The 23,690-nt window shown below is 47.9% G+C and overlaps 10 protein-coding genes across 10 annotated transcripts; 3 read left to right on the top strand and 7 right to left on the bottom strand.

Annotated features, from left to right (window-relative positions):
* Positions 1–666: 666 nt before the first annotated feature.
* On the bottom strand, positions 667–2,562 carry N7473_005762 (alpha/beta hydrolase; the record flags this gene model as incomplete). Its single annotated transcript, XM_057151702.1, has 1 exon — positions 667–2,562. One exon carries the CDS (start codon positions 2,560–2,562, stop codon positions 667–669), a length of 1,896 nt encoding a protein of 631 aa, XP_057009507.1.
* Positions 2,563–3,005: 443 nt separating this feature from the next.
* Positions 3,006–4,205, top strand: N7473_005761 (RCC1 domain-containing protein; the record flags this gene model as incomplete). The annotated part of the gene is made up of 1 exon (XM_057151701.1): positions 3,006–4,205. The coding sequence occupies one exon, from the start codon at positions 3,006–3,008 to the stop codon at positions 4,203–4,205; it is 1,200 nt and encodes a 399-aa protein (XP_057009506.1).
* A 79-nt stretch (positions 4,206–4,284) lies between these two features.
* N7473_005760 (uncharacterized protein) lies at positions 4,285–5,933 on the bottom strand (the record flags this gene model as incomplete). The annotated part of the gene is made up of 6 exons (XM_057151700.1): positions 4,285–4,311; positions 4,368–5,083; positions 5,154–5,369; positions 5,428–5,560; positions 5,612–5,761; positions 5,820–5,933. The coding sequence occupies 6 exons, from the start codon at positions 5,931–5,933 to the stop codon at positions 4,285–4,287; spliced, it is 1,356 nt and encodes a 451-aa protein (XP_057009505.1).
* A 244-nt stretch (positions 5,934–6,177) lies between these two features.
* Positions 6,178–7,185, bottom strand: N7473_005759 (metallophosphoesterase family protein; the record flags this gene model as incomplete). Its single annotated transcript, XM_057151699.1, has 1 exon — positions 6,178–7,185. One exon carries the CDS (start codon positions 7,183–7,185, stop codon positions 6,178–6,180), a length of 1,008 nt encoding a protein of 335 aa, XP_057009504.1.
* Positions 7,186–7,494: 309 nt separating this feature from the next.
* Positions 7,495–8,623, bottom strand: N7473_005758 (uncharacterized protein). Its single transcript, XM_057151698.1, has 2 exons — positions 8,305–8,623; positions 7,495–8,227 (listed from the first exon to the last, which is right to left on the bottom strand). Exons 1-2 carry the CDS (start codon positions 8,579–8,581, stop codon positions 7,689–7,691), a joined length of 816 nt encoding a protein of 271 aa, XP_057009503.1. The 5' UTR covers positions 8,582–8,623; the 3' UTR covers positions 7,495–7,688.
* Positions 8,624–11,048: 2,425 nt separating this feature from the next.
* N7473_005757 (uncharacterized protein) lies at positions 11,049–11,908 on the bottom strand (the record flags this gene model as incomplete). The annotated part of the gene is made up of 2 exons (XM_057151697.1): positions 11,049–11,550; positions 11,625–11,908. The coding sequence occupies 2 exons, from the start codon at positions 11,906–11,908 to the stop codon at positions 11,049–11,051; spliced, it is 786 nt and encodes a 261-aa protein (XP_057009502.1).
* An 899-nt stretch (positions 11,909–12,807) lies between these two features.
* Positions 12,808–14,211, top strand: N7473_005756 (transcriptional regulator family TF; the record flags this gene model as incomplete). Its single annotated transcript, XM_057151696.1, has 1 exon — positions 12,808–14,211. One exon carries the CDS (start codon positions 12,808–12,810, stop codon positions 14,209–14,211), a length of 1,404 nt encoding a protein of 467 aa, XP_057009501.1.
* A 1,227-nt stretch (positions 14,212–15,438) lies between these two features.
* On the top strand, positions 15,439–16,128 carry N7473_005755 (uncharacterized protein; the record flags this gene model as incomplete). Its single annotated transcript, XM_057151695.1, has 1 exon — positions 15,439–16,128. One exon carries the CDS (start codon positions 15,439–15,441, stop codon positions 16,126–16,128), a length of 690 nt encoding a protein of 229 aa, XP_057009500.1.
* Positions 16,129–17,455: 1,327 nt separating this feature from the next.
* On the bottom strand, positions 17,456–18,214 carry N7473_005754 (uncharacterized protein; the record flags this gene model as incomplete). The annotated part of the gene is made up of 2 exons (XM_057151694.1): positions 17,456–17,602; positions 17,660–18,214. 2 exons carry the CDS (start codon positions 18,212–18,214, stop codon positions 17,456–17,458), a joined length of 702 nt encoding a protein of 233 aa, XP_057009499.1.
* Positions 18,215–19,498: 1,284 nt separating this feature from the next.
* Positions 19,499–21,228, bottom strand: N7473_005753 (uncharacterized protein; the record flags this gene model as incomplete). Its single annotated transcript, XM_057151693.1, has 2 exons — positions 19,499–19,532; positions 19,586–21,228. 2 exons carry the CDS (start codon positions 21,226–21,228, stop codon positions 19,499–19,501), a joined length of 1,677 nt encoding a protein of 558 aa, XP_057009498.1.
* Between the last annotated feature and the right edge of the window lie 2,462 nt (positions 21,229–23,690).

Here is a 23,690-nt window from a genome sequence, read left to right as displayed (position 1 = left end):
AAACATAGACTAATAATGGCCATTGTGATGTTGATCATGGAGGTTGTAAGCCTCGGTTTTTGTTATAGTTAAGATGGTGGTTATATATGTCACTTATAACGGCTGTAAGATTGTTTGTGGAAGGTGCGGATAGGAAAAGTTGAAGCTTGTGAATAGGAACAATCTGCTGTTGCCTTTGTCTTCGCAGAATCAAGAGTCTTACCGCTCGAGATACAGTACTATCCTGAACCTTACCACAGGAGGTGAAAAACAGGTCCTGGCAGATCTACAAAGAGTCTCATGGCCGTTTTGAGTGTAGATCATCGAAGTATATGGAGTAGAATTGTCACGATCACGTCAATATCTAAATCATAAAAGCTATGTTGGGTGTGAACTGGTAAAGACACCTCGCAGGACGGATTGGTACAAGTACGAGGAGGAGTGGGAGTTTTGAATTGGGCTATTTATAGTCTGAATCGTTCATTCAATAGCATTTTCTTGCTCCCGAGGTGGCTTTGGCTATCTGCTTTCCCTTGAACGATCAAACCTCCGCATGGTGGTATTTGCACTGAATACTTTACTATAAAACACATGTCAATTTTTGTGTTTTAAGACATGAAGATGTGCTTCCTCAAGATCTCTATAGATTTTGAGCCATCATATGTCAGTGATCAACCACATCACACTTTAAACACTCTCATCCCCCGCGCTATCAACATAAGGCCTCCTATTAGCATAGCAGTCCGTCTCCTGCTCATGAGGCAGAACACCATCCTTAATATAAGCCTTCACCACCCGATCCGTACAATCCGACGGATCCCGCCTAGAACTATGCCCATACCCATGATGAACAATCAACCTCGCATTCGAACCCATCTCACCCAAAAGCCTCCTCCCATTGCGCAACGGTGTCGCCGGATCATACGGAGAAGCAATCAAGAGAACCGGCGTCTTAAGCGTATTATTAAGATCACCACGATATACTTCCGATGGAGCGTCCCAGTAGGTATTATAGTGTCGACAAGGGAAAACCGCGAAGAACCGTGAGTTACCAGCCATCCAGCTCTGGGCGGTCATGTTTGCCCATAGTTCGTCCCACCAGGTGAGACCGTCTGGGATGGGCGCGTCGTAGGAGTCGGAGCAGATTACGAGGAGTTCGAGTTCGGAGGAGGATGGGGTGTGTGGGTAGGTGGGGTGTGAGGAGTGGGAGCTCCATGATAGGTCTAGCTGGTTGGCGGCTAGGGTTGCGTTTCCTGCTTCGAGGTCGTAGAGGAGTTGTGCGATGCTTGGCCAGTTGGCGGGTCTGTACATGGCTGGGTAGAGTATGTTTTCCACGAGAGCGGAGTAAGTGATTAGGGATGGACCGCCTGATTCGGTGTATGCGGATTGGGGGCGAGTTTGGAGTGACGAGAGGAGTTGGGTCATGCGCTTTTCCAGTTGTTCTAGTGTGACGGGTCCGTCTTGGCCTGAGATAGGTTGTGCCAATGCACACGCCTCCGGTCCGGCATTGATACACTCACCCAAAAACCCATCATGCCAAGCATCAGTTGCATTGTCAAGAGAGGTCCAGCCAAACCCTCCCAGAAGACGATGATCCCTGACATACTCCGTGCCATCGAGGATCAAACGACCCGCTCGATCAGGAAACATGTTGACATACGTCTGACCGATACCAGTCCCATAACTGACAAAGTACCCGGTGACTTCTTCTTCACCAAGAGCTTTCCGAATCTCATCGAGATCACGAGCCACAACTGCCGTGCTGACGAAACGACCAAAATCCCCCAGTCGTTGCTGGCAGGCAAAGAACGTAGCGTTGTTCATAGCGTCCATCATCTCCAGTTGTGCCCGTGGAGCTTCCTCGCGATAACGGAGTGCAAGGAGTGACCAGCGGTCCCGGTGTGCATCTTGAGGGTAACATGCTGCCGAGGGAAGGGAGACGTTGACACCGCGTGGATCCCAGCCGAGGGCATCGAGTTGTCCATCGCTGAAGCGTTTGGTCATTTCCTCTGCGGTGTCCCATAGATAAGACGTTCCACTACCACCGGGGCCTCCCGGCTCGATGATGAGAGTTCGTTTACTCTTGTAGCTGGTCGGGGTGATATCAGAATCGTTCTTCAGAGGGAGGCCGGCGACCTGGAATTTGGTCACTGCAATGCGGACTATCCGAGTATCCGAAGCGTTATGATAGTCGAGTGGGAGATCCAAGTATCCACACAAGTAGATGCCCCGGCTGTTGCTCCCCCAGCTCCAATGGCTGGGATTGGGGTCGAAAAGAGCTGCCCATGTTTGCTGAGGGGTTGGATCGTCGAGTGGCGGCGGACGACTCGCATCAGTACAGGGCAGGAAATGAAAGGGGTCGTTCTCTTGCGGGAATGATCCATAAGGTGAATCCTGAGATTTACATCCAGAATGAGAGACCCAGTGTTGCGCTGGGGTAGGCAACCCACGGAACCCGGTCAGGCCCAGGATTGCCACGCCTGCTACCGACCCGAAAATGGTCACCCAGGACCGTTTTTGACGTCGGCGATTGAGAATTTGAGGACTCTTTTCCATCATTGGTCTCTTCAAGGGCCCAGTCATGGGTAAATGAAATGGTAGCTGTTCCTGACCAGCCCAGGGAAGGGAAGTTTTTTGACGTTACACTCGAGGCGCAAGGCTGGCGCCATAGTGCAGGGATTAGGCGCCAGAGATAACATGGCCATAAAGAGCATTGCACCACACTGCCATTGCGGGAGAAATGTGAATCATTCCTTGCCAAATCTGTAATTGGCCACTGCAAGAAAAGTATTCACTTTCGAGATGAGAGTCCTGTTTGTCTGTCCATATACTTTCCACCTTCAAGTAAAAAAGTAAACATTACCTAAGTAGAGCCTCGGCTAAACCTCAGCCAGTAAATACAGTAGGCGGTACATTTGACGGTAACACGAAATGCCGGACATACAAGGAGGCCCCGCTACTATTTTCATCGACTCGCATCTACTACTTCATACAGGAATTCTAAATTATCAGAAAAGGGGGGGAAAATGAAACTCTTTGCGTTCGGCTCAAATGGCTCCGGTCAGCTAGCCCTCGGTCACACAGAAGACGTCTCATCTCCAACACAATGCCTCTTTGACGAACCACCAGCCACAGGCGATGCCATCGTCCACATCGCCGCTGGAGGAAACCACACGCTCCTGCTGACAGAAAGCGGATGCGTGTATGCAGCTGGATGCAACACTGATGGCCGATGTGGTCTCGACACGCCTGATTCTGAAAATTTGCTAAGCTTCAGAAGGGTTGTTCTGAGGGATGCTGAAACGGGGTCTCGCATTGATACCTTCAAGTGCGTGTCTGCGACGTGGGAGGGAAGTATCCTGGTTGCGAGTGTTCAGAAATCTGCAGATATGGGTGTACGCGAGGATAAGGTGTTCGTTATGGGGTCGAACCCCAAAGGCGAATTGGGTCTGCAGCTTCAATCTACCTCCACGCCTGGTGACAATGTGATTCGGCCCGGATCGTCTATTCCGGACTTCCTACCGCAGGGTACGAACGTCATTGCACTGGCTAGTGGAATGGGTCATACGATCGCTGTTCTGTCAAATGGCGAGGTCTATGGCTGGGGTGGTTCGCGAAAAAGTCAATTGGGCGAGACTCTCAAAGACCAGAAAATCATCTGGTCTCCGGCCAAGGTCGAGGGAATGCCATTTGCGGCTCAGAGTGCGGTTTGTGGGCGTGAGTTCAGTGTTGTCTGTGGAGATCGCGGGAAAGGAGAGTTTGGTGTCCTAGGAGACAAGGCCAATCGATGGGGTGTTTTGGATGTTCCAGAATCTCTACGAGATATGGGTTCAAGTGGCAATGGAGGACTTATGGGATTTTCGAGCATCGGAGCAAGCTGGCATGGTATCTATATACATGCTACCTCCCAAAGTTCCACTGCAGAACGCAATTCTGTTCCTCTTATTGCCTGGGGTCGCAATGATCGAGGCCAACTCCCACCTGACAACTTGCCACCCCCTGCCAAACTCGCTGTTGGAAGCGAGCATGTGCTTGTGCTGATGCGTGATGGCGCGGTGGCTGCCTTTGGATGGGGGGAGCATGGGAATTGCGGACCTGATACGGATGAGCGAGGGAACGTTGCGGGTCGGTACAGCTTGATCCCGCTGGATGATGTTCTGGCCGGTGGTGAGAAAGTCATAGGCCTCGGCGCTGGGTGTGCGACGAGCTGGATTGTTACGGAGTGATGACCTAGTGACCTCAATGTTGAAAGGCAATTCATGCCTTGGATGTGAGGAATCGATCCAACATGCCTTGAAACGCATCTCAGTCGAAAAGGCCAAATCCGCGGACCTATCAACTGTCATCTGCCATCCGCAAAATGGGGTCCACTCAAAACGAGAACATACCTGCGATATCCGCTGTGTCGGTGGGATTCCCATCTCATCTTTCGCCTCTTGGATGGTCTTACTTCCCGTCCTCGAGAAATCAGGCTCCTCATCTCGGAGTGTACCCTCAAATGCATCCGGTCGCCCACTGGCATCCCAGCCCAGAATATCTTGTGGCTCCTCTTCCTCCTCATTCATTTCGTCCCACTGGCGATCATCATCCGCCGGCACAAACAGACTATCATACTCCATCGAAAGAGCCGATGCACTTGGCCTCTCGCTCGCCGTCGACCGCGACAAATGCTCCTGCGTTGATGTCCCATTTAACGGCCGAATTGATCGTGCTCGTGGCGGCGGTGGGGGCATCTGCAGGTTCTGAGTGGCTTCGCGAGGTGTTTCGTTTCGACGTACTGAGATTGGCGCCGCGGGTGTTTGTCGCTGTGAGAGTTCTCGGATCGCCGCACGTGAGGAGGTCGGTGCAGCCTCGCCGTCGATCTCGCCGCGGGTCATGATGGTAAATTCGGCGTTTACACCTTCATAGTCGTATGCTAGCTGGAGCGGTTTGCAGGGTTGGGTGTATCGGGCTGTTATAGTTGCATTTGCGGTCTCGGCGTGGGCAACGGCGGCTTTGAAGTCTTTAAGATTAATGGCGATATGCATGTTGTCCTCGACTAGGAATTCTTCAAAGTCGCGCTTGTCCGTGGCGACAGAGGTATGCACGGGGTATTTGAGAACCTCTTGGTTGTGTCAGCCATCTCCAAAGAACTTTGATAGTTGAAAAGGGACATATCAGGGGCCTATTCGTACCTTTTCCTTCCATAATCTTCGTCGTAAAGCTCGTAAACACCGCCTTGCCAGAGTCAGAGTACATATCAAGCTGCTCTGCAGACTGACTAAAATGCTCAATGACCTGCTTAAGAAATCGCGGGTCTGCAGTCCACTGGTTAGTGGCTCTGCTTCTGTCGAAGACGGCGTGTTGAATTGACGCAGGCTCGTAGGTGAGCTTGTATGACTTGATCACGCCTAAGAGAATTTGTTAGGCCAAGGAGAAGAGCCCAAAAGTGCAAGTGAGGGGACAAACCTAGTCCGCATATCATCTTGACTGTCAACCGACACTCTGTTTGCTGCGGGTCTTCGTGAAGCTCCATGTCACATCGCTCAACCGCAGTGTCTTTATTCCGGTCGACTCTTCCGCGGAAGATGGACAAGAGTGCCTGGCCGACGGATTAGATAAGGTTCCAACTCTCAATACTCATTGTACTCACTTTGATAAGAATCTGACAATAGAATCGATCCCCTCCATTACTAGCCGCACTCCGCCGCACCGTAAAAGAGTACGCCTCGAAAAACACCTCCCTCTCACACGCAAACGACGCAAACGCGGTCTTAGTGGAGTTCAACGCACTTAATCGAAGCTGGATCAATTTCATCAGTGAGATTTCTTCAAGGTTCACTCAGAAGGAGGGTGTTTACCAGATCATGCTCCGCTTCAATGGCGACTGTGTCACTGAATTTAGACAAGCATATGAGCACGTCGTGAAGCCGTACTAACGCCGGCGGGGCTAGCGAGAGCGAAATTGTTGTCATTGGCACAGTAGATTCGAGATGTGGTACAATGACAGCTAACTTGATTGTGATGAGGATCGACCTTGAATGGTGAGGCGCGCGACCTCGACGTGCTGGTTGAGACCGAGACGCGCCAAACCGAGATTACATAAGCAGTTTCAATTACGCCCTTTTGGGATGAACATGTTTACTTTGCGAATTTCAAAATAGTTTGATATTGACTTCTTTATACGGGTCTGTATAAGTTTGAGAATTCCATGGCCTACTATTTATCAACCGTCGTCTTGTCATCTTCTTTGGCAGGGGCTGTTGGAACCACAGGTGTATCAGCACAGTCCATTTGAATGATTTGATGCTCAAACCCTGCGTCGGTAACCGAGATCACAAGAGCGCTTAATTGATGGCCATATAGACATGCTGTATCCAGGCCGATTGTATATGTGCCCAGTTGCAAACGGCGTTTTGCATCGTGTCCGAATACCACCGTAGTCGGTGATGCGAGCTTCTCTTGCCATCGGTCCCATTCCGCAGCCCAGCCCTCTTCTCCAAATGACTCATCTGGCGTGAATTCATCTTCCTGACCCAGTTTTCGAGTGAGACTTCTCATATGTAGTACAGAATGAGGTTCCTGCTCTTCAAGTGGGACACCAGGAACGAGACCCGCATGTGCGACAACTAGATTGTTGCCGAGGGAGGACGGTATATCCTGTGGAAGCTGGATGCGCAAGATCAATGGTAATGCGGCGAGCCATTCAATTTGATGCGCTGAAAGCTGTGATGCCGTATTATATGTTGTTGGGCCATGTCGCGTTTTAATGTTGGCAGCAGATACAGTCTTCCCAGGGCCTTCGGATAGAGTCGTATGCTCAGACGTATTTGAGGTACCAAACAAATTTTTGAACAGTTCAAAATCACCACCATTGGTGGCTACTTCAGCCGCCGCATCAAGGACTGCATTATCGTGATTGCCTCTGACTGCGCTGGCGCCTAGCTTGATCGCTAAATCGACAACACCAGAGCTATCAGGCCCTTTGTTGGTAATGTCACCGGTCAAGATAAGATGATCCCCTTTGGCTTTGTCGAATCCAACTTTTTTTAGGAGGTTCTCAAGGGATTTTCTCATCCCATGTATGTCGCCCACAATGACCAAGCGTCGACTTTGAGGGCCATTTTCCAAAGATGAGAAGGAAGGCTGTGGGATGAGGTTGGTCGGTAAGTCGGAGATAAATGTTGTAATTGGAAATACCTTGTCAGAAGGCTTTTTATTGGTCATTGTTGTTCAAGGCACAGGAACTTCATCATCTGTGGAAGGCGTATTTGTGTAGAATTGCAGATGTCCAAGATACCTGACGGGTCGCATTTCAAATTGGGTAAGGCGCGGTTCTGGCTCGTTTACGTAAGTAAACATCACGATCCTGATTGGCTAAAGTCTCCCAAGCATACAAACCGGATATAGGAAAAGCAAGAAATGATACCAAGTTTTCATGCATACTCACTTGGGGGTCCAAATTAGTGAAGCTCCTTCATAAACTGACAACACCATAGGGGAATTTTGTACACATAGCATCATCTCTGGTAATGACTCGAAGGACAGGTTCTATTTGCAATCATAAGTTTGATCTAGCACACAATCTACATGCAGAAATTTGAGGAACAGGACTATTCCTTCCGAGACACGTATTTTCGACAATCCTCACCTCGCAATCATGATATCCTCTCAAAGCAACATAAATGTAACGAAACTCTCCCTCCTATGAATATGCCTATCCATAGACTTTATCCGTGTAGTTCCGAGGGATCTTTTTCAGCCTCCAACTCCGACGGCCCATGGTGTTTCCTCTGCACGCTTATCACTTGGCTCTGACGGTACCCAGGTTTGTTCCATGTCTCGTCTCGGCCATCTCCAGTAAAATCAGACTGACCTCGTACGCGAAGACAGTAGAATATCAGGAGCGACACAGTCAGTCCCAGAGGTACACCGAGGCCGACTCCCAGTCCCACTGCAAGGCCAACTGTCGACTTATCCGAGGTACTTTTGCCCAAACTTGATACAAAGGCATTCGTTGAGGAAGATGATGAGGATACAGTGGAGTTAGTTGAGTTGGTTGTAGAGCCGGATGATGCGTCGGATACCAAGCCTGTAGACGAGATGCCATTCTGAGCCGCAGTCACATTAACTCCACTATCTCCCTCCCACTGCCATGTTTCCACGTTCTCCTCGCAGGCTGTCTTGCCATCGACTGCAGTACTGCAAGTAAAATTTCCTCTTGCAGAGCCAGAACATGTCAAAAGATTGGCCCACTGGCCCGGGATTGCTATAGAGAGAGAGGAGTAACGGTGTTAGCCTTGGAAGAAGAACGACCGCGAGTTATCTTAGCGATGTCATACGTACAGGTATAACATGCTCGAGGGCAGTCGGCGATTGGCCACGATGAATCCGTGCAGGCACCGCGGTATGCAGTGTTGTATCTCGCCGCATAACAGATGCCAATCGAGAGACAAGCCTCGCCTTCGAGGCAGCAGACCTTACTATTAGGACAGGCAACATAGTTCCCAGAAGTTTTACCGTTCGGCCAGTAACATTCTGCTGTCGTTGAAGAGACGAGAGCTATGAGAATGAGAGCAAGTAACGTCGCCAGTTGCGTTTGAATTGCCCAGGAATTCGACATTACTGCAGGATTAATCTTACGTAGGCTTTCTTGAGGGAAGGGTCTCCTATATAATGGAATGGCTCCCTGTCAACCCCTCTTCTTTGACTAGGTTCTCACTGCAAATGCTTGATTTTCCTCCTATAAGCGGAAATGATCAGGGTTTCATAAGGTTTGGCCCCCTGCTGCAGGCTAACATAGCGAATTGGGGCGGCTTGGGGGCCACCCGCCCTGGGCGGCTCGCGAAACACTTGAGCTGTCACTAGCCTTTATCTGGCGCGTACAAGGTCAAAAGGTACCTCTAATACATTGACATTGGTCGCTATGTGTATCGGGGCTTCTTTAACTGGTGGGGCTTTCACAGGTATTTGTGTAAGTCATTATGCCTTATAGGATGTCCACTCTTTAAGGCGAGATCATTTGTAAAATGAAATGCTCGTCTTCCTTAAGAACTTTCCTCACCACCTGCACTTGTATACACGCAAGTGGGGATGGCTATATGCAGTGTTTGCCATTTATTTAGGCTATCTCTTCCCTACTGGTCTTCTTCTTCTTCTTCTTGTTCTTGATAGCTTCGTTGAATGCACAGGTAGTTTCCGAACTGTCCTTATGGCTCGTCACAACGCAAGCGATATTTGCTGGCTTAGCTCTTGAAGAGTTTCATGAGCATCAAGAAACCAGGTATGGAGATTTCTATTTCATAGAGTAGACCACTACATGCACCACACCGGCAATCCCAACTATACATAAACACATCTTTCCATGCAATTCCAGACACCAGAGCAATCGTGCCACGCTAGCCATCCGCACAGCCTCCTGTGCTTGTAGTGGTCCTCCGTTAACCGAAAAGATCTCCCCAACCCGTCGACCCCGCCGCTGCTGTCTCGACGTAAAGACCAACGTCTCACAGTTAGGTGGTAAAAGACTGACCTGGACCAAAACTAACACTATGTAGGAGGGAATGAGGAGAAACAGTTGGGCAATATATGAACCCCGCTATCAGGATGTCGGATCCCACAATATATGACAGCCCTACTATCGTGACGTCCTCCGGTGGGGCGAGGCTATTCTCGAATAGAGCCGGTACATATGTCATCGCCGTAATGGTCACGGCATAGATCAAAGTGGGAACCACTAGGGCTTTCCATCGTTGGCGATCACGGGGTTCAGGCACAAGGCGTACCTGGTCGCGCGGAAGGATGGTACGCGCGGTCCAGAAGAAATAGGTCTCTGCTAGCAGGACTGATGCAATAATATACGCGACGGGACTGGGAAGTAGAAAACTCAATAGTTTTACCACCGAGTATTGCATCGCCCGGTAGGTATAGGCGGAACCGATGCCATTAAGGAGAAAACGGACGCCGCCTCTACGGTAAAGGACAGCGATGGTTCGGAGCGGTTGGCGGCTGGAGGGAGGCTCCTTAATAAACTTGTTTGCTTCTCCACAGTTTCAAGGATTAAGATAGACATTAACTCATGGCCAACAATATATCGAATCTGACGCTGATTAGCCTTTGCGGGAGGAATAAGAATTTCCTTGTTAGTTGCTTACTAGTAAAATATTATCTGTTTGGGCGGGTTCTTTTTGTAGGAATCGATGAGGTCGCGCAAGTAGTGGACCATCTCCTGTGGAATGGATGAAGGTATTGAAGAGTTGGTGAAAGAGGGTTAACAAAAAGCGTGGAGATGCCATTGTAGATAGTGATGGAAAGTTGAAGTTGTTTCCGCTGGGAAGTCTGTAGAGGGCGTCAGGCATGATATTCCATTTGAATCCGGAAAAACCCCCTCCTTTGGAGCAACTGGAGGGTCTCCGCGGCTGTACCTTTACCAGGGATTTGAATCTAAAATATCAAAAGTACATGAACTATTTGTTTCTCAACCACCGTAAAAATTGATAAAAGAAAATATCTGTCTGAAAAACTACATATAGGAGTTTCTGAAGGCCGGATATCTCGGATGAGATCAAGGTCAAAGGGATCAAGCTAATGCCAAGCTAATGCTTATGGTGATACTACGCCCCCACCGGACCCTTGTCTGGACCCTGCTCTGAGACATGCTTGATCTCACCTTGGAGGCTAAAGAAGCGATGAATAGGTAAAACGCGGCATCCGAGAGACTTAGCGTCATGTTACTTACGAGCTATCCCTGCTTAACTTACAAGGTGCGAGCCAGCGAGTGCAGAATGTCCATGTCCGAGCCTCGGTACTAGGATCCTGTTTTGTAATACATACCGTTTGGATGTAATCTGCCTGTGGTTTACATTCTACATAGCTTTTATGGGGATAAAAATTCTTTCAAGTACAGAGACATTGACCAATGAGAAATCAATAACGAATATGTAAAACTTCAAAGAAGTTGAAGGAATATGGAATAATACGGCGGATGATCAGCCACCATCCACACCTTAAATTATTGGTCACGCTAAAGCACTCGGGCACTCAGGTCTACTTGCATGTATCCAAGCCTCATCTGCGATGAGTAAACCTTTTCACACCTCACCAGGTATCAAGTCTGGCTTCACTCCACGGTATCCAGCCTGTTGCATTGGTTTCATTCCAAGCACAGCCGACAATCCGAATCCCACACAAATAGACACGGCAATAATTTCCTCCAGGACATCCATGCACAGATAGATAGTTGGATCTCCTACCAGGATGGCAAACCGCGAATCGTCCGCGAAATCACCAATCGCTGAGTATACCAGACGAACCAATAGGAAGGGCCAGGAAAGAACAATTGCAAGGAACAACTTCTTCTGGAAGACGCTCAACTTTGAGCGAAGCTGGGAGTATAGCCAACCCGTAATTGCAAGGTCCACAACAAATACAACCAGGAAAACTGCCATGGCTCCCTTGACAATTCCATTTGCGTGGAAGGTACCCGTGCTGTTATCAGTGATACTGATTCCTGCGATACCGAGGATGAGGCCGACAAAACAGGCGAGGGCCACCGCCCCTAAGAATTTGGGATGCATTCTCTGCTCCGTGTCACTATCAAAAACAAACATTTGTTAGTCTCCTTTCATCAAACTCCGTAAGGAGATAGTACACATTGGCTCACTCACATTTGTCGCAAGAGCCCAACGTAGACCAGCATCAGAGGCGCAATGCCGATAAGCTCGCATACTGCCTCGGCAATGTAGATGTTTTCCGTGGGGTGATTGATCGTTAACAATGCGCAGATGCTGCCAATGATTCGAATAAGGGAGAGCGAGATGACGAATCGCCATGTTTTGCCCGCAGCCTTCCAGCCAGTTCGTTTCCAGATGACGAGGGCTGTAACTAGTAGCACGGGGAACGCGATAAGCTGGAGGATTGCAATGCCATCTCGGTAAGTCACGGTCCCCATTTTTTTTTTTTTTGTGATTCGTAAAAAGTGATAGTAGTATGGGATCGGTAGTGGGAGTATAGCTCAAGGTGTACTCCGCGATCGGGAAGACTGTGTTGTATAGAAGAAAGATTTTGGAGTGTACATATCCAAAGCCCAGGCAATCACTCGCCTTTTATGTTCTTGAGAGCTCTTCGACCCATCATTTCAACAAAATGTAAGCCTCTTGTCGAAATAGTATAGCATTGCGAGATCAACCATGCCTCGATCGTTGACTGGCAGAGCATCTCAGATACCCAAATAGGACTAGCGTAATTTAAGGAATAGTGGGTCTCCGGCACTCAAGCATCGTCCAGTTCCTCTGCTCTCCTTTCATCTCTGTTCAGCCCTAGGAGGCTGTGCATGACTCGCCTATCAACCTGGGTGAATGCTTTGCAGATCCTTCTAGGCTGGGCAGCCAACAATAACTAACTGATCCAATGATGTTGTCAGCGGTGACTCCGGTGAGTCTCCAAATGGCCCCCAAGCTCCCCTGATACACTGACGTGGCTTGGGGGCTGTTTGGGGGCCAATGGAGGCTGTTGGAATTTGGGGCCATCTCAGCTCGAGCTTCCCATGGCTTCACTCAAAACAAGCATCTGCTGTGTCATCACGCCACTTTAAGATCAATCGCTTGTTGATATAATTAGGTTTCATATTCAACCTTATTCTGCTATTTGTTGATCACTTTTGAGATCTAGTTGTCTCTTATCAGAGTGCTCAACGCAAAGATTAAATAATGTCTCCGCAGAAGAAAAGTCGAGCAAGAACCTCCAGGAGTTGTGGAAACTGTCGAGCTATCAAGAGACGCGTGTGTATTCACGATTTATTTTCCTTTCATCCCCAGTCTACGACCTTCATGCTAACAATGACCCGTCTCGATGCAGTGCGATCAACAGCTTTCCCATTGCGGACAGTGCATCCGCATGCGCGAGGCATGCCCCGGGTACCGAGATGAATGGGACCTTGTCTTTCGTGACCAGACTGACCATACCATCAAACGCACTAAGGAGAAACGGGCAAGGAGCGCGACGGCAGCTGGGGCCAACGACACCTCGCCGACCCGTGGGCTGAGCCCCAGTCCTGACGAGATCGGCATCAATTATTTTCTCCGCAACTTCGTCATTGGCAGCCAGTCTTCTTCACGCGGATATCTAAACTATATTCCGTCCGTCTATGTGAACGATGGCGAGCATCCAACGCTAGTGGCCAGCTTGGCAGCCGTAGGGCTTGTGACGTTGGCTAATTCAACTCAACAGCCCGAGCTAGCCAGCCACGCACGCGCGAAGTATTTGGAGGCGATACATAATATTAACACCGCGCTCGCATCGCCTGCGGAATCCGTCAAAGACAGCACTTTGATGTCAGTGATCTCATTGGGGTTGTTTGAGCAAGTCTCCGGTTTTGAGACTTGGGTTCGACATGTCGAAGGCGCTGCAGCCCTAGTGGTTGCCCGGGGTAAGGGCCAGTTCTCTAGCCCAGTTACAATCCGGATGTTCAATCAAGTACGCGCCGATCTGGTAATTGCCAGTCTTCATGGCACCAAGCCAATTCCGCAAGATATGCTTGAGCTACAGGAAGAGGCTGCCGGTCATACAGACACTGCTAGTGCATTCTGGCAGCTAGGGGTATTGGGCACTCGATGCGCCAATCTTCTTTTCGCCTTGAGAAAGTTTACTGGAGAAGGCCCCTTCGCTGACTTTCTGGAAGAAGCCACTTTGATTGAGCATGACTTTCAACGCACCGTGGAGAGCCTGGCCATAGAAGAACCTTATATAACCACCCAGGAGCCGCGTGGAGACCCAACCATCATTCTCAATGGCCGAGTTGACCGTTACCGAGACATCTGGGCGATCAGAGTTTGGAACAATTCCCGGAACCTGCAGATGATTCTCTGTGAGATAATTTGTTTCCTCTTGAACACAATTCTCGGCCAAAATCTTGCACCGGCCCTCCAGAGGAGTATGAGTCGTAGGCTCCAAGAGACGCTGCAAACCTTGTCGAAGCTGGGAAACGACTTTCTCGCTACCATTCCCCAGGCTATGGAGTTAGCATCTTCACCATCTGATCCTCGCCCATCTGTTGATCTCTCCTTCCGCGGCAACATCTCAGGTGGTTCTATGTTGACTTGGGGTCTCTACATGGTAGGGAAGTGCGCGGTCACTACCAAAGACACACGGAAGTGGATTATTCAACGCCTTCAAAGCATCGGTAGCAACACCAGTACCTCGGTCGCGCTGCACCTAGCAGAAGACATTATCAAAATAGATCAGTTGGCCGGCTGAGTGATGAGTACCATTCTTGATGCTTATGGCCCAGACATGGATTGACTTGCGCATTTGATGAATGTTTCAGATACTTCGGAGATAATCCCCTTGCCAGGGCTGGAACTCGGCTTGAGAAAGTATATGGATAAGTTCGGATGCTCTTTTTCGATATTTCCAAATATAACTCAATTAGCAGCGGTTGAAACAGGGTCAACTCCTGTAGAGGAAGCAATGTTTCACTTTTCATCTCGCTCAGACATGAATTGGTAAGGATCATGCATCAGAAGACCACGCACGAATGCCTACTGGACTTTGTTTGAAGTGACAGTATAGCAACCAATACTTCCGCCAACTATATACTAGGTCCTGGCATTCCAGTATGGTCGCCCCCTCTTCTCGTAGGGACAAAATCATAGCACTTTCCACGTGTCATGATCCTTCGAACGATCAACACTTATCCAAGGCTCTCCATGGTGGCGCCAAGGATCTCGTATATGCATCGCTTGGACTAAAAAGGGGCCTGTGGCAAACTCCCATATCTCATACATCGCGTGCGATGGTTGGACAAGAGTTTCGATAAGCCATGCTTCGAAAACAAAAACGCAATGGGAGGACTGTGTTGTTGCGGGGTCGTTAGTGACCACATTATTGTTAAGAAATCAAGGTTCATTTTTAAGCACAAATAGAATCCCTCACAGAACAATAATAAGCTCATTCGGACATCTCCTAAAGCCATCACTCTTTGACCCTGCCGATCTGCGATCGAAGAGATGACATCATTAAGCTAAGCCTCGCAAGCTGATTAGTTCTAGCGGCGTGTCCCGCCTAATTGGGTTAAAGCTATCTCGCATGTTCTTGGCAGTTTCGCCCTTTGGCATTTGGAACTGTTTGATCCATGTTCTCGCAGTCGATTTCGAAATATGATTCGATATCTCTTTTCTATCTGTGCGGCATGGCTTCGGTGCCGTGGCAGGGCTGAATTCTATGGACCTTAAAACGCCAAGGCGCCTCAGCCCCCACTGAATTAACGTTCAAGGAGGTGAGATCAGCAGCCAGCTCATCCTTTGAAGTTATCAGAGCGGTGCGTAGGACTCAATTCGGTTAGATGCTTGGCATCGTAATACAGCTGTGCTTGAGGGTGATAGCGACTGCATTAGATATAAAATGTAGCTTAATTCTCCTCGATGGAGGTTGACTTCTATCATCGTCTCAGCCTTCTAAGTCTCTCAGATACCTCAACTCAAAATGGATCAAAAACTTGCAACCTCCCTCCCTCATGAGGCATCTTCTCAGTCCCGCACCTTGGCGGTAGATTTCCAGTGGCGAAAGCTCAAGACTTTCATCACGGACGCCAACGAATCAAACCCAACTCCACTCTATACTATCGATTGCAACATTATCACAAACAATTTGACCTTCAAGACACCTCAGAACGGCCAAACAATTGCTACTGGCTCTGTTCACGCTATCAGCATCAGTCCAGACTACCAGCTCCACGGTGTCGAGGGAACTCTCAAAGCCCAGAAACGACTACGTACAGTCTACACCCACATGTCTACCACTTTCTCCGATACAGGCGCTCCGGCCAAGATGACATGGACGAGTAAGAGTGGCTTCAAGACATGGGACTTTATCTGTGTCGACGAGAATCAACAGCCTGTGGCTAGGTTCTCGGCCAATATGTGGGCAGTCAAGAAGTTTGCAAAGATTGAGATGCTGGGACCCAAGGCTTTCGACGATGCTGCCCGTGATGAGATTGTAGTTGTTGGATTCACGTTGTACTACTGTTGGATTCTCCGTGTGAACAATCCCTTCAATCTTTTGGGGTCCGCATTTCTCTCTAACGAGAAACCGGAAAAGGTGGACAACATCGAGAAAGTCGAGAAGGTCCAGCCTCTTCCAGCTGAGCAGAGACAGGCAAGTTTGATTAACTAGGACGCTCTTCTTTAATCTTCTTTAATGTTTGGATTATATATAGAGGTGTTTATTTCTTATTTCCTTTTGTCTGCGTTATCAAACCTGTTTCAGAATTAATTTTTACCGTTCAAACATTATATGCATGTCCTCGTCTGTACCCAGTTCTGAGTAATCCTCGAATCACTGTCCTGTAAAGCTTGACCTTTTTTTTTTTTGGTGTGTTTGTTTGCTGGCCTAGAGAAAAGCACATCCCGTTATGATATACAAATATTTAAGTCTAACGCAGTTCCGGCTTTTTACCTGTTCTTAACCCACGGAGTCACGAATTAGAGTGCCCTGTGAAATTAATGCCAAGGCCTCATTGTTGCCCTAACAATCAGGCCGCTCACATTTCATCTGACATTATGTAATCTTTCCAAAAGTCCGGAACCGAGCCAAACTCCACTCCAGCGGATCCCCACCACACACTGGGTCATGTACCATAAAACTCCTCGCTCTTCAACCAGCCCTGCCGGGCTAGCTCAATCGGTAGAGCGTGAGACTCTTAATCTCAAGGTTGCGGGTTCGACCCCCGCGTTCGGCTATTCCTACAGATAACCTGAGATCATTCCTTTTTTGCAGTTTTCAATTTGGACATGTATGGGGGGAGAAATTGATACTTTTGCTGGAGTGGGTGGTTGGGCCGGGAATGGGCAAACGAAGGCAACATAATGTCAATTGAGGGGTTGGGATTGGATATGTTCTGGAAACGCTCAATTAAAGAAGCAAACGAACATTAGGCGGGTAGTTGGTGGAATGGAGATAAGAATTAATAGGAATAGTTCCAGACAGGACGTGTCGGACTGTACGGATCGGGTGGTGAAGCTTATATTCTAGATAGTATTCTGCCCGAGAATCAGGAGACTGAGTATTACTATGCTAATAGGAAGCCTTATCTTTATAGCGTGGGATATGATAGTGTTTAGAGTGAGGTGATTCGAGGTTGATCAACGATATATAGGGCACAATTTTTGGGAGAAAATTAGAAACTCATGTCTATAGGTGGCTTGATTGTTCAAGGGAAAGGTTTCAGATAGCCAAAAGCCATCTCGAGAGCTAGAAAGTGCTATGGTGTACTGGTGTGAAAGAAAACGGGACAAGACAATGGATCTGCCGACGATAGGTATCCATGGCCCAACTCATTTCAACTTATTTCTCCCACTCTTCATCGTGTTCATACCAATCCATCCTGCGAGGTGCCTTCGCCAGCCCGTATGTGACAAAGCTTACATCTGCCCATTTACGCCCGCTATCAACAGGGACAGCCATTCGAAATCCTGAGATATGCCTATAGAAAACATGAGGGTTAGTGCCCGCTCAGTGTGAGATCTTTGGGATCCTTAACCATGATTGAAGAAGCTCTTATTCCACATATATCTTTCCGGTAGACTCGTCGTAGACGAGCTTCGAAGACGTAGCTGGAAATGGCTGGAGGCCGCACCGTACAAGTTGTCTTGTCAATCAATTAGCCTCTGGGATTAGTGGCCAACAGCCCTGGACATGCACTTACTCGTAATCCCGGCGAAATTCGGAACGGAATATCATCGTGTTGATTTTGATCGAGATTCCAAAAAAACCTCTGCGATAATGGAACCCCTGGAACCTTCTCCCAGACGATCGTAGTAGCAAACCCTCCGGGAGTGATTCCATCATCTGGCTGCTTTCCTTCTCGGTAGCCTAGGAGACGGGGAACGACAGGGCATGCCTGCTTCATAAGAGATTTAAAGGCCGTCAACTCCGTAAGCTCAATAGGTAGGACTCCCTGAGCAGCTCGGTCTTTAGAGGGTGACCGCTCAGTACCGGAGGTAGGAATTTGGTAATAGATTCGCATGAAAGCAGGCTCTTTAGTAGCATCATCCTTTAAGTAGCACAGGAACTTTCCCGCAGCAAATCTAGGCTTAAGACTATCATCGGTATCCAGGTGCCGGTTTATGAAGAGGGAGACCTCTTCGAGCTTTTCAGTGACAATCCATGTTTTTGTTGGCAGCTGAAATTCAAAGTTAGCCTCAGTGGTGACCTCGGTGCCTTCAAAGCCGATAAGGAAGGAAGTTTCGGCGCTGTGCATCTTCAGGCTAGGGAACTTCAGTAAGGACGGTTTCGAAAAGAGGGTGAGTGTAGCCGTAGATCATGGCGGGGTAGATAAAGATTGAAGTAAGCCGATGCAAAGGTTGACGCGACCGTGACGATAATTCATTCTTATCCAAGTACGAGATCATGCATGAAGACACGACCTTGAAGTGATGGCATGAGGACGCGTAATTTGATATTGGGTAAGAATGGCCCCTGATTTGATATTTCATTGTGTAATATGAACAATGTGCTTTTTGCGCTGTAAACTGTCTGTGCCTAAATACATTCGAATAGATATGTGTGAGATTTGTCCGTGTGAGATCTGTCCGTGTGAGATCTGTCCGTGTGAGATCTGTCCGTGTGAGATCTGTCCGTGTGAGATCTGTCCGTGTGAGATCTGTCCGTGTGAGATCTGTCCGTGTGAGATCTGTCCGTGTGAGATCTGTCCGTGTGAGATCTGTCCGTGTGAGATCTGTCCGATCCTGATTGCGCCGAAAAAAGATGTCTTTAATATATACAAAAATGGGAACAAATGGGAAACTGTGTACATAAGTAATGACAGTCGTGGTAAGTTCGTAATACCTCCCGCCCTGAGGTAACAGGAACTCACTGTACAATAGCATTTCATTAGCCCAAGACCAGGAATTGGGAACCGGCCTAGTCATTGATCTTGGGCGCCGATAACTAGATCATATAGAATCTAGCAGAACTGAATGACACCAATACAAACTGCCAGAATCTCCCGCTTTCTGAATTAAATAAGGGATCTAAATTCCTGAGCAGAGTGATATGAATCCCAAGTCTCTTTCTATTCTTCAATCTGATCCTATACTATCTTACCTAGACAGTATAGGATCAGATTGAAGAATAAAAAGAGACTTTTCTAGTTAGAGCCCATCACCAGCTCTCAATTTCGACCTCGATTGAGCTGGGGAAGAGGTTGTGGAAATTGTAATTCCATCGCTTGTCTTCTCCGTCGACCACCTCGCACCATCTGCAACACGTTGACGCCCACCTGCGCAAGGAATATGGCGAAGAAGACCCCGAAAACCAGTTTCTGCGAGATATAAGTTTCTGATGACTGGGTTGAAGGTGTGTTTGTTTGCTCATTTTGATTTCTGTTCAGAGACAGAGGCTGGGATCCACCGAATGATACTGAGATGGAGAGGGAGAAGGGCGTGAACGACGTGAAAATATTGGGTGTGATCGAGGTCAGAAGAGTGGAGAATGGCCTGAAAACAAACGGTATGAGGCAAAGAAGGAGGAGGGGGACGGCTAGTCATAAGACGGAGTTGAGTGATGAATGGGTAGACCTGAGCAGGCGATGTTAGCTGCGATATCACAAACTGCACAGAGAAATTCTTACCAGTCTCGAGATTCCAGCTCTCGAGCCCATCGCGCTGAGATCTTCAGTCGCTCTCTGACACTTACTGCCGAGAGAATGGGGTATTTTTCTTCCTCAGCGATGGGCAAAATACTGGCGAACCACCAAGGAAAGCGGGCCGCATCTGTCGGGACGGGCCCATAGGCCAGCATCACACGTGGATGAAGCCATGGGGCACCGGATTGTCGCTGGTTACGAATAAAATCGCGTGAGAGATCGAGGAGTTCCTGGGTCGACATGGAATCCAAGGGAGGTTCGGTAGTGACTGGATCTGTTGGATCTGGGATCGCAGAGGCCGCTGTTTCCATTGCTTCCAGCCTCTCTTCCTCCGCCAAAGAGATGTCATCAACACGCTCCGTTTTCGCAACATGATAGCCGTCTAGTTCGCCGGCCTCAAGGACCTTGAATCGTGATACGCCCGTAGCAATCACGAGACTGCGTCCGTCCGGCAACAATTCATAGCGTTCAACCATGAGCAGGGTGCCATATTGCATAAAGGTCGTACTACCTAGTCCATCTCCCTGCTCTCGGCCCCGCCGGTTATACATGACCATGCCAAACTTGCCATTTCCACTCTCCACGACACGGCGAATCATGAGCCGATATCGAGGCTCGAAGATATGCAAGAAAGTCGGCATAGTCGGGAACGATAGAGTGCATACAAAGAGGGGCAGATCTTTCTCCTGATCCCCTCCAGACTCATCCTCTGCATCAGCCTCGCGCCGAGCCGCAACCTGATCAGCAAAGAAGTGATTGATGATCTGAGTGATGGTGCGATTCAAAGGCTCCGATTGAACAGCAACCGGCATGCCTACCTTTCGTCGGCAGACCGGACACAGATCGGTATGATCTAGAACCCGCGCCACGCACTTTCGACAAAAGGTATGGCCGCAGGGAGTCGTCAGGGGGTCCAAGATAAGAGAATAACAGACTTGGCAATCTACTTCCGCACGGAGCTTGTCTCTGAGCTTCTCGAAGCGAACCTGATCGTCTTGCTGATGAATAAGCTCGTCTGCGCTCTCTGTGGAGCTTTCATAAACGACATCTGTTGCTCTATAGGGAAGCTGGCCTTCCCAGGCGAGAAGGTACAAGCCCCATAGCCACCCACGTTGACTCAGAGTGGCACTCTGAGCCTCCATAGAGTTTGTTTCCTTCTGATCGACCTTCCAATGAACAATGCGACCGCTAGCGTCTGAATTTCCAGGCGCTTCGGCATGCGTCATGGGAAATGCTAGTGCCTCCTGGAAGAGCCCAAGCACATTAGACAATACGACATCTACCCCGCAGTCCCCTACACAATGCTCGCCAACGCAATTGCTAGTCCCTGCCCAGTAGCATGTAAATCCCTCTTCTCTGCCCTCCGCCACTGGGTATGTGATGCCCGTGCGGGGGCGAACTGCCGGTAGACACGATCGGCATATCGTATTACCGCATGGGAGTCGGAGCGGAGTGTGTAGAGGGCGAGAACAGTGCTGGCACTGGATCAGACGCACGACGAGATGGGGGGCGTCGAGGATACGGAGGAGATGCTCTTCGGAGCTCGACACGTCGGAGCTCGCGGCGGAAGTCAGAACGGGATCTGCCAACTGCGGGGTCGGCGATGAGGGCGCATCTACATTCTCCATGGCTCCGGGTCCACAGGAATGAACTGTCAGGCGGGAGTTACAGGTGTCTGAATTCTTCGATGCATTCGGGGCGGTAGTTGAAGGAGCGTGGAGGGCGATGTCGGGATGAGAGTCCTTAGAAGGTTGGGGATCGGCGATCAGAGCGGGTCAACTTTAGATAATCTGGACCGATGGAAGGGGAATTGATAGGGACACAACAGCTTTTTACTACTGGCACAACAATTATGTAATACCCGCATCACATAATCAATTTTGCCAAGAATCTTTACCATACATTACCGCAGCAACTGCATTACTTACCACTATAGCAACTACATTCTATCAACTACTACTACTATAAGAGCTTCTCTTTCACTGATTCCATTTCATATTATTTACATAGCCTATTATACCCTGCATAAACGAATTGTATGGCCAATTTCTCCGCAATTCGAGCACTTTGATAGCGCTTTCTTTTTGATAACCCTTTGATCTGATGTGTTGTCTTGGTTTTGTTTCCTTTGTGGCAGTGATAATATAGGCTCAAGTATTGGCAGATACTCTGATGCCTCATTATCATAATCGATTCGCCAGAATTGATGAATATCGCTTAATGGAATTAGCTGATGTGTTGATAATAAGCTAGCGATTCGGTGAGCACATAGAAGGCCCATTGTCCTAGTGAATATATTAGTACAGTTAGATAGTAGTGCTTCAGGGGTAGCTCTCTTAGCTATAGAAGCTTGATTAGAGATTAAGGATATTGAATATCGGGATATTCTCTTTGTAATATTCGAATAGAGAAAGTGTAAGCAGAAATTTAGCGTTCTAATCCGATCTTCTGCAAGATCAGACGAAAGGTTATAATGTTAAGCTTCTAATGCATTGTTAATTCGTTCAAAAACAAAGAGTATATCACCTGTTGATCCCCCTATATACTTTTTTAAAATAGCATAAGAGCCTTCTACTCGTGAGGTTGCCCAATTTCCAAAATGAAGATATTGCCCTACCCACGCCCTAATAAACATCTCTTTATAGGTTAGCCAGGTATTTTTTATATATCGAAGAGCAGCAGGGGCAATTTGACTAAAATTAGTCTCAAACTTAGCTAGTTAATCTTAATATTCAAAAGTAGTGGATGAATTAATAAGGCTTTTCCACGATTGTATAAAAGCTTCAAATTCGTTATTCGAAGAGAAATACTGCTTCGTCTTTGCAAGCACATTCTTATTTATATACCAAACGCAAAGTAAGTGTGGACTTTTCGGATAAATCACTTTAATTGCACCTAATAGAGCAAGGTCTCTGTCAGTACAAAGGACTAGGGGAAAGGGTAAAGGATTAAGCCACGAAAAAAAGGTTTGTAGAGTCCACTTATAACTCTCTTCCTGCTCATTTTGCATAAAGCAAAAAGCAATACTAAAAGATAAATTCGACAGTGAAAGGCCGATAATATATAAAAGAGGCATCTTATATCGATTCGTCTTATAAGTGCAGTCTAATAAAAAGACCCTATTATACTGGTTAGCAAGTCTAATTGATTCAGGGTGAGCGAATATAAAGAAAAGGATATAGCCATCACTATCCTGCTTAAATTTGTATCTCCAATTTTTCTGTTAAAGCGTTTCTCTTAGAAATTCGAGCAGTGTATAATTTCCAAGCTTCTTGCGTCTTAAGTCTGTTTAAATATTATAGATATCTCTTAGTGTAATTAGGACAGTAGGATCTTTTCGTATTAGACTAAGGATATACTATGGCTTTGATCCGATATCAGAAAGAGACTGGATAGTCTAGTTTTGATCTTTAGTTAACTGTCGACGTCGTGCTATAGAATAACCAATCATATTATCATCAGCTTCATAGTTATAAGTAGAGTTTCTGACCTAGATCTCCCATTGACCATTGTTAAGCTTCTTCGCATAGAGACGAAAAGGGCATCCAATTCGCTTAGTGCTTGTTTTCCGGCGCTTTGCACTGTCTAAGGCATTGATTCTATCACAGTAAACACCGCCTCTATCACAACCAAAGGTGGTATTCCTGCTTAGATTTGATGATATAGTAGTGATCGCGTAGCCATGAGATAGTGTATGCTGCTGTATAGAAGCAATTAGCTGCTCTCTAGTCTCAAAGACCTCTTCATTCGGTGGCTCCATTATTGAATGAAGAAGCAGATGAAGAAGCAGATGAAGAAGCAGATGAAGAATGAAGCGAAAGTGAGACTCAGTAGAAGAAAGAGAAGCTCTTATAGTAGTAGTAGTTGATAGAATGTAGTTGCTATAGTGGTAAGTAATGCAGTTGCTGCGGTAATGTATGGTAAAGATTCTTGGCAAAATTGATTATGTGATGCGGGTATTACATAATTGTTGTGCCAGTAGTAAAAAGCTGTTGTGTCCCTATCAATTCCCCGATGGAAGCTTTTTGCGGAGGAGCCAGCCACACGTGGAATTTGTCCGAGGTTCAGCTTGAACCTAAATTGAAAGGCT

Source organism: Penicillium subrubescens (genome assembly GCF_028828155.1).
Source record: "Penicillium subrubescens strain IBT 31985 chromosome Unknown utg000004l_segment0_segment0, whole genome shotgun sequence".
Taxonomy (NCBI): domain Eukaryota; kingdom Fungi; phylum Ascomycota; class Eurotiomycetes; order Eurotiales; family Aspergillaceae; genus Penicillium; species Penicillium subrubescens.
Note: the sequence above shows the minus strand (reverse complement) of the source record. Positions and strands in the feature narration are given on the sequence as shown.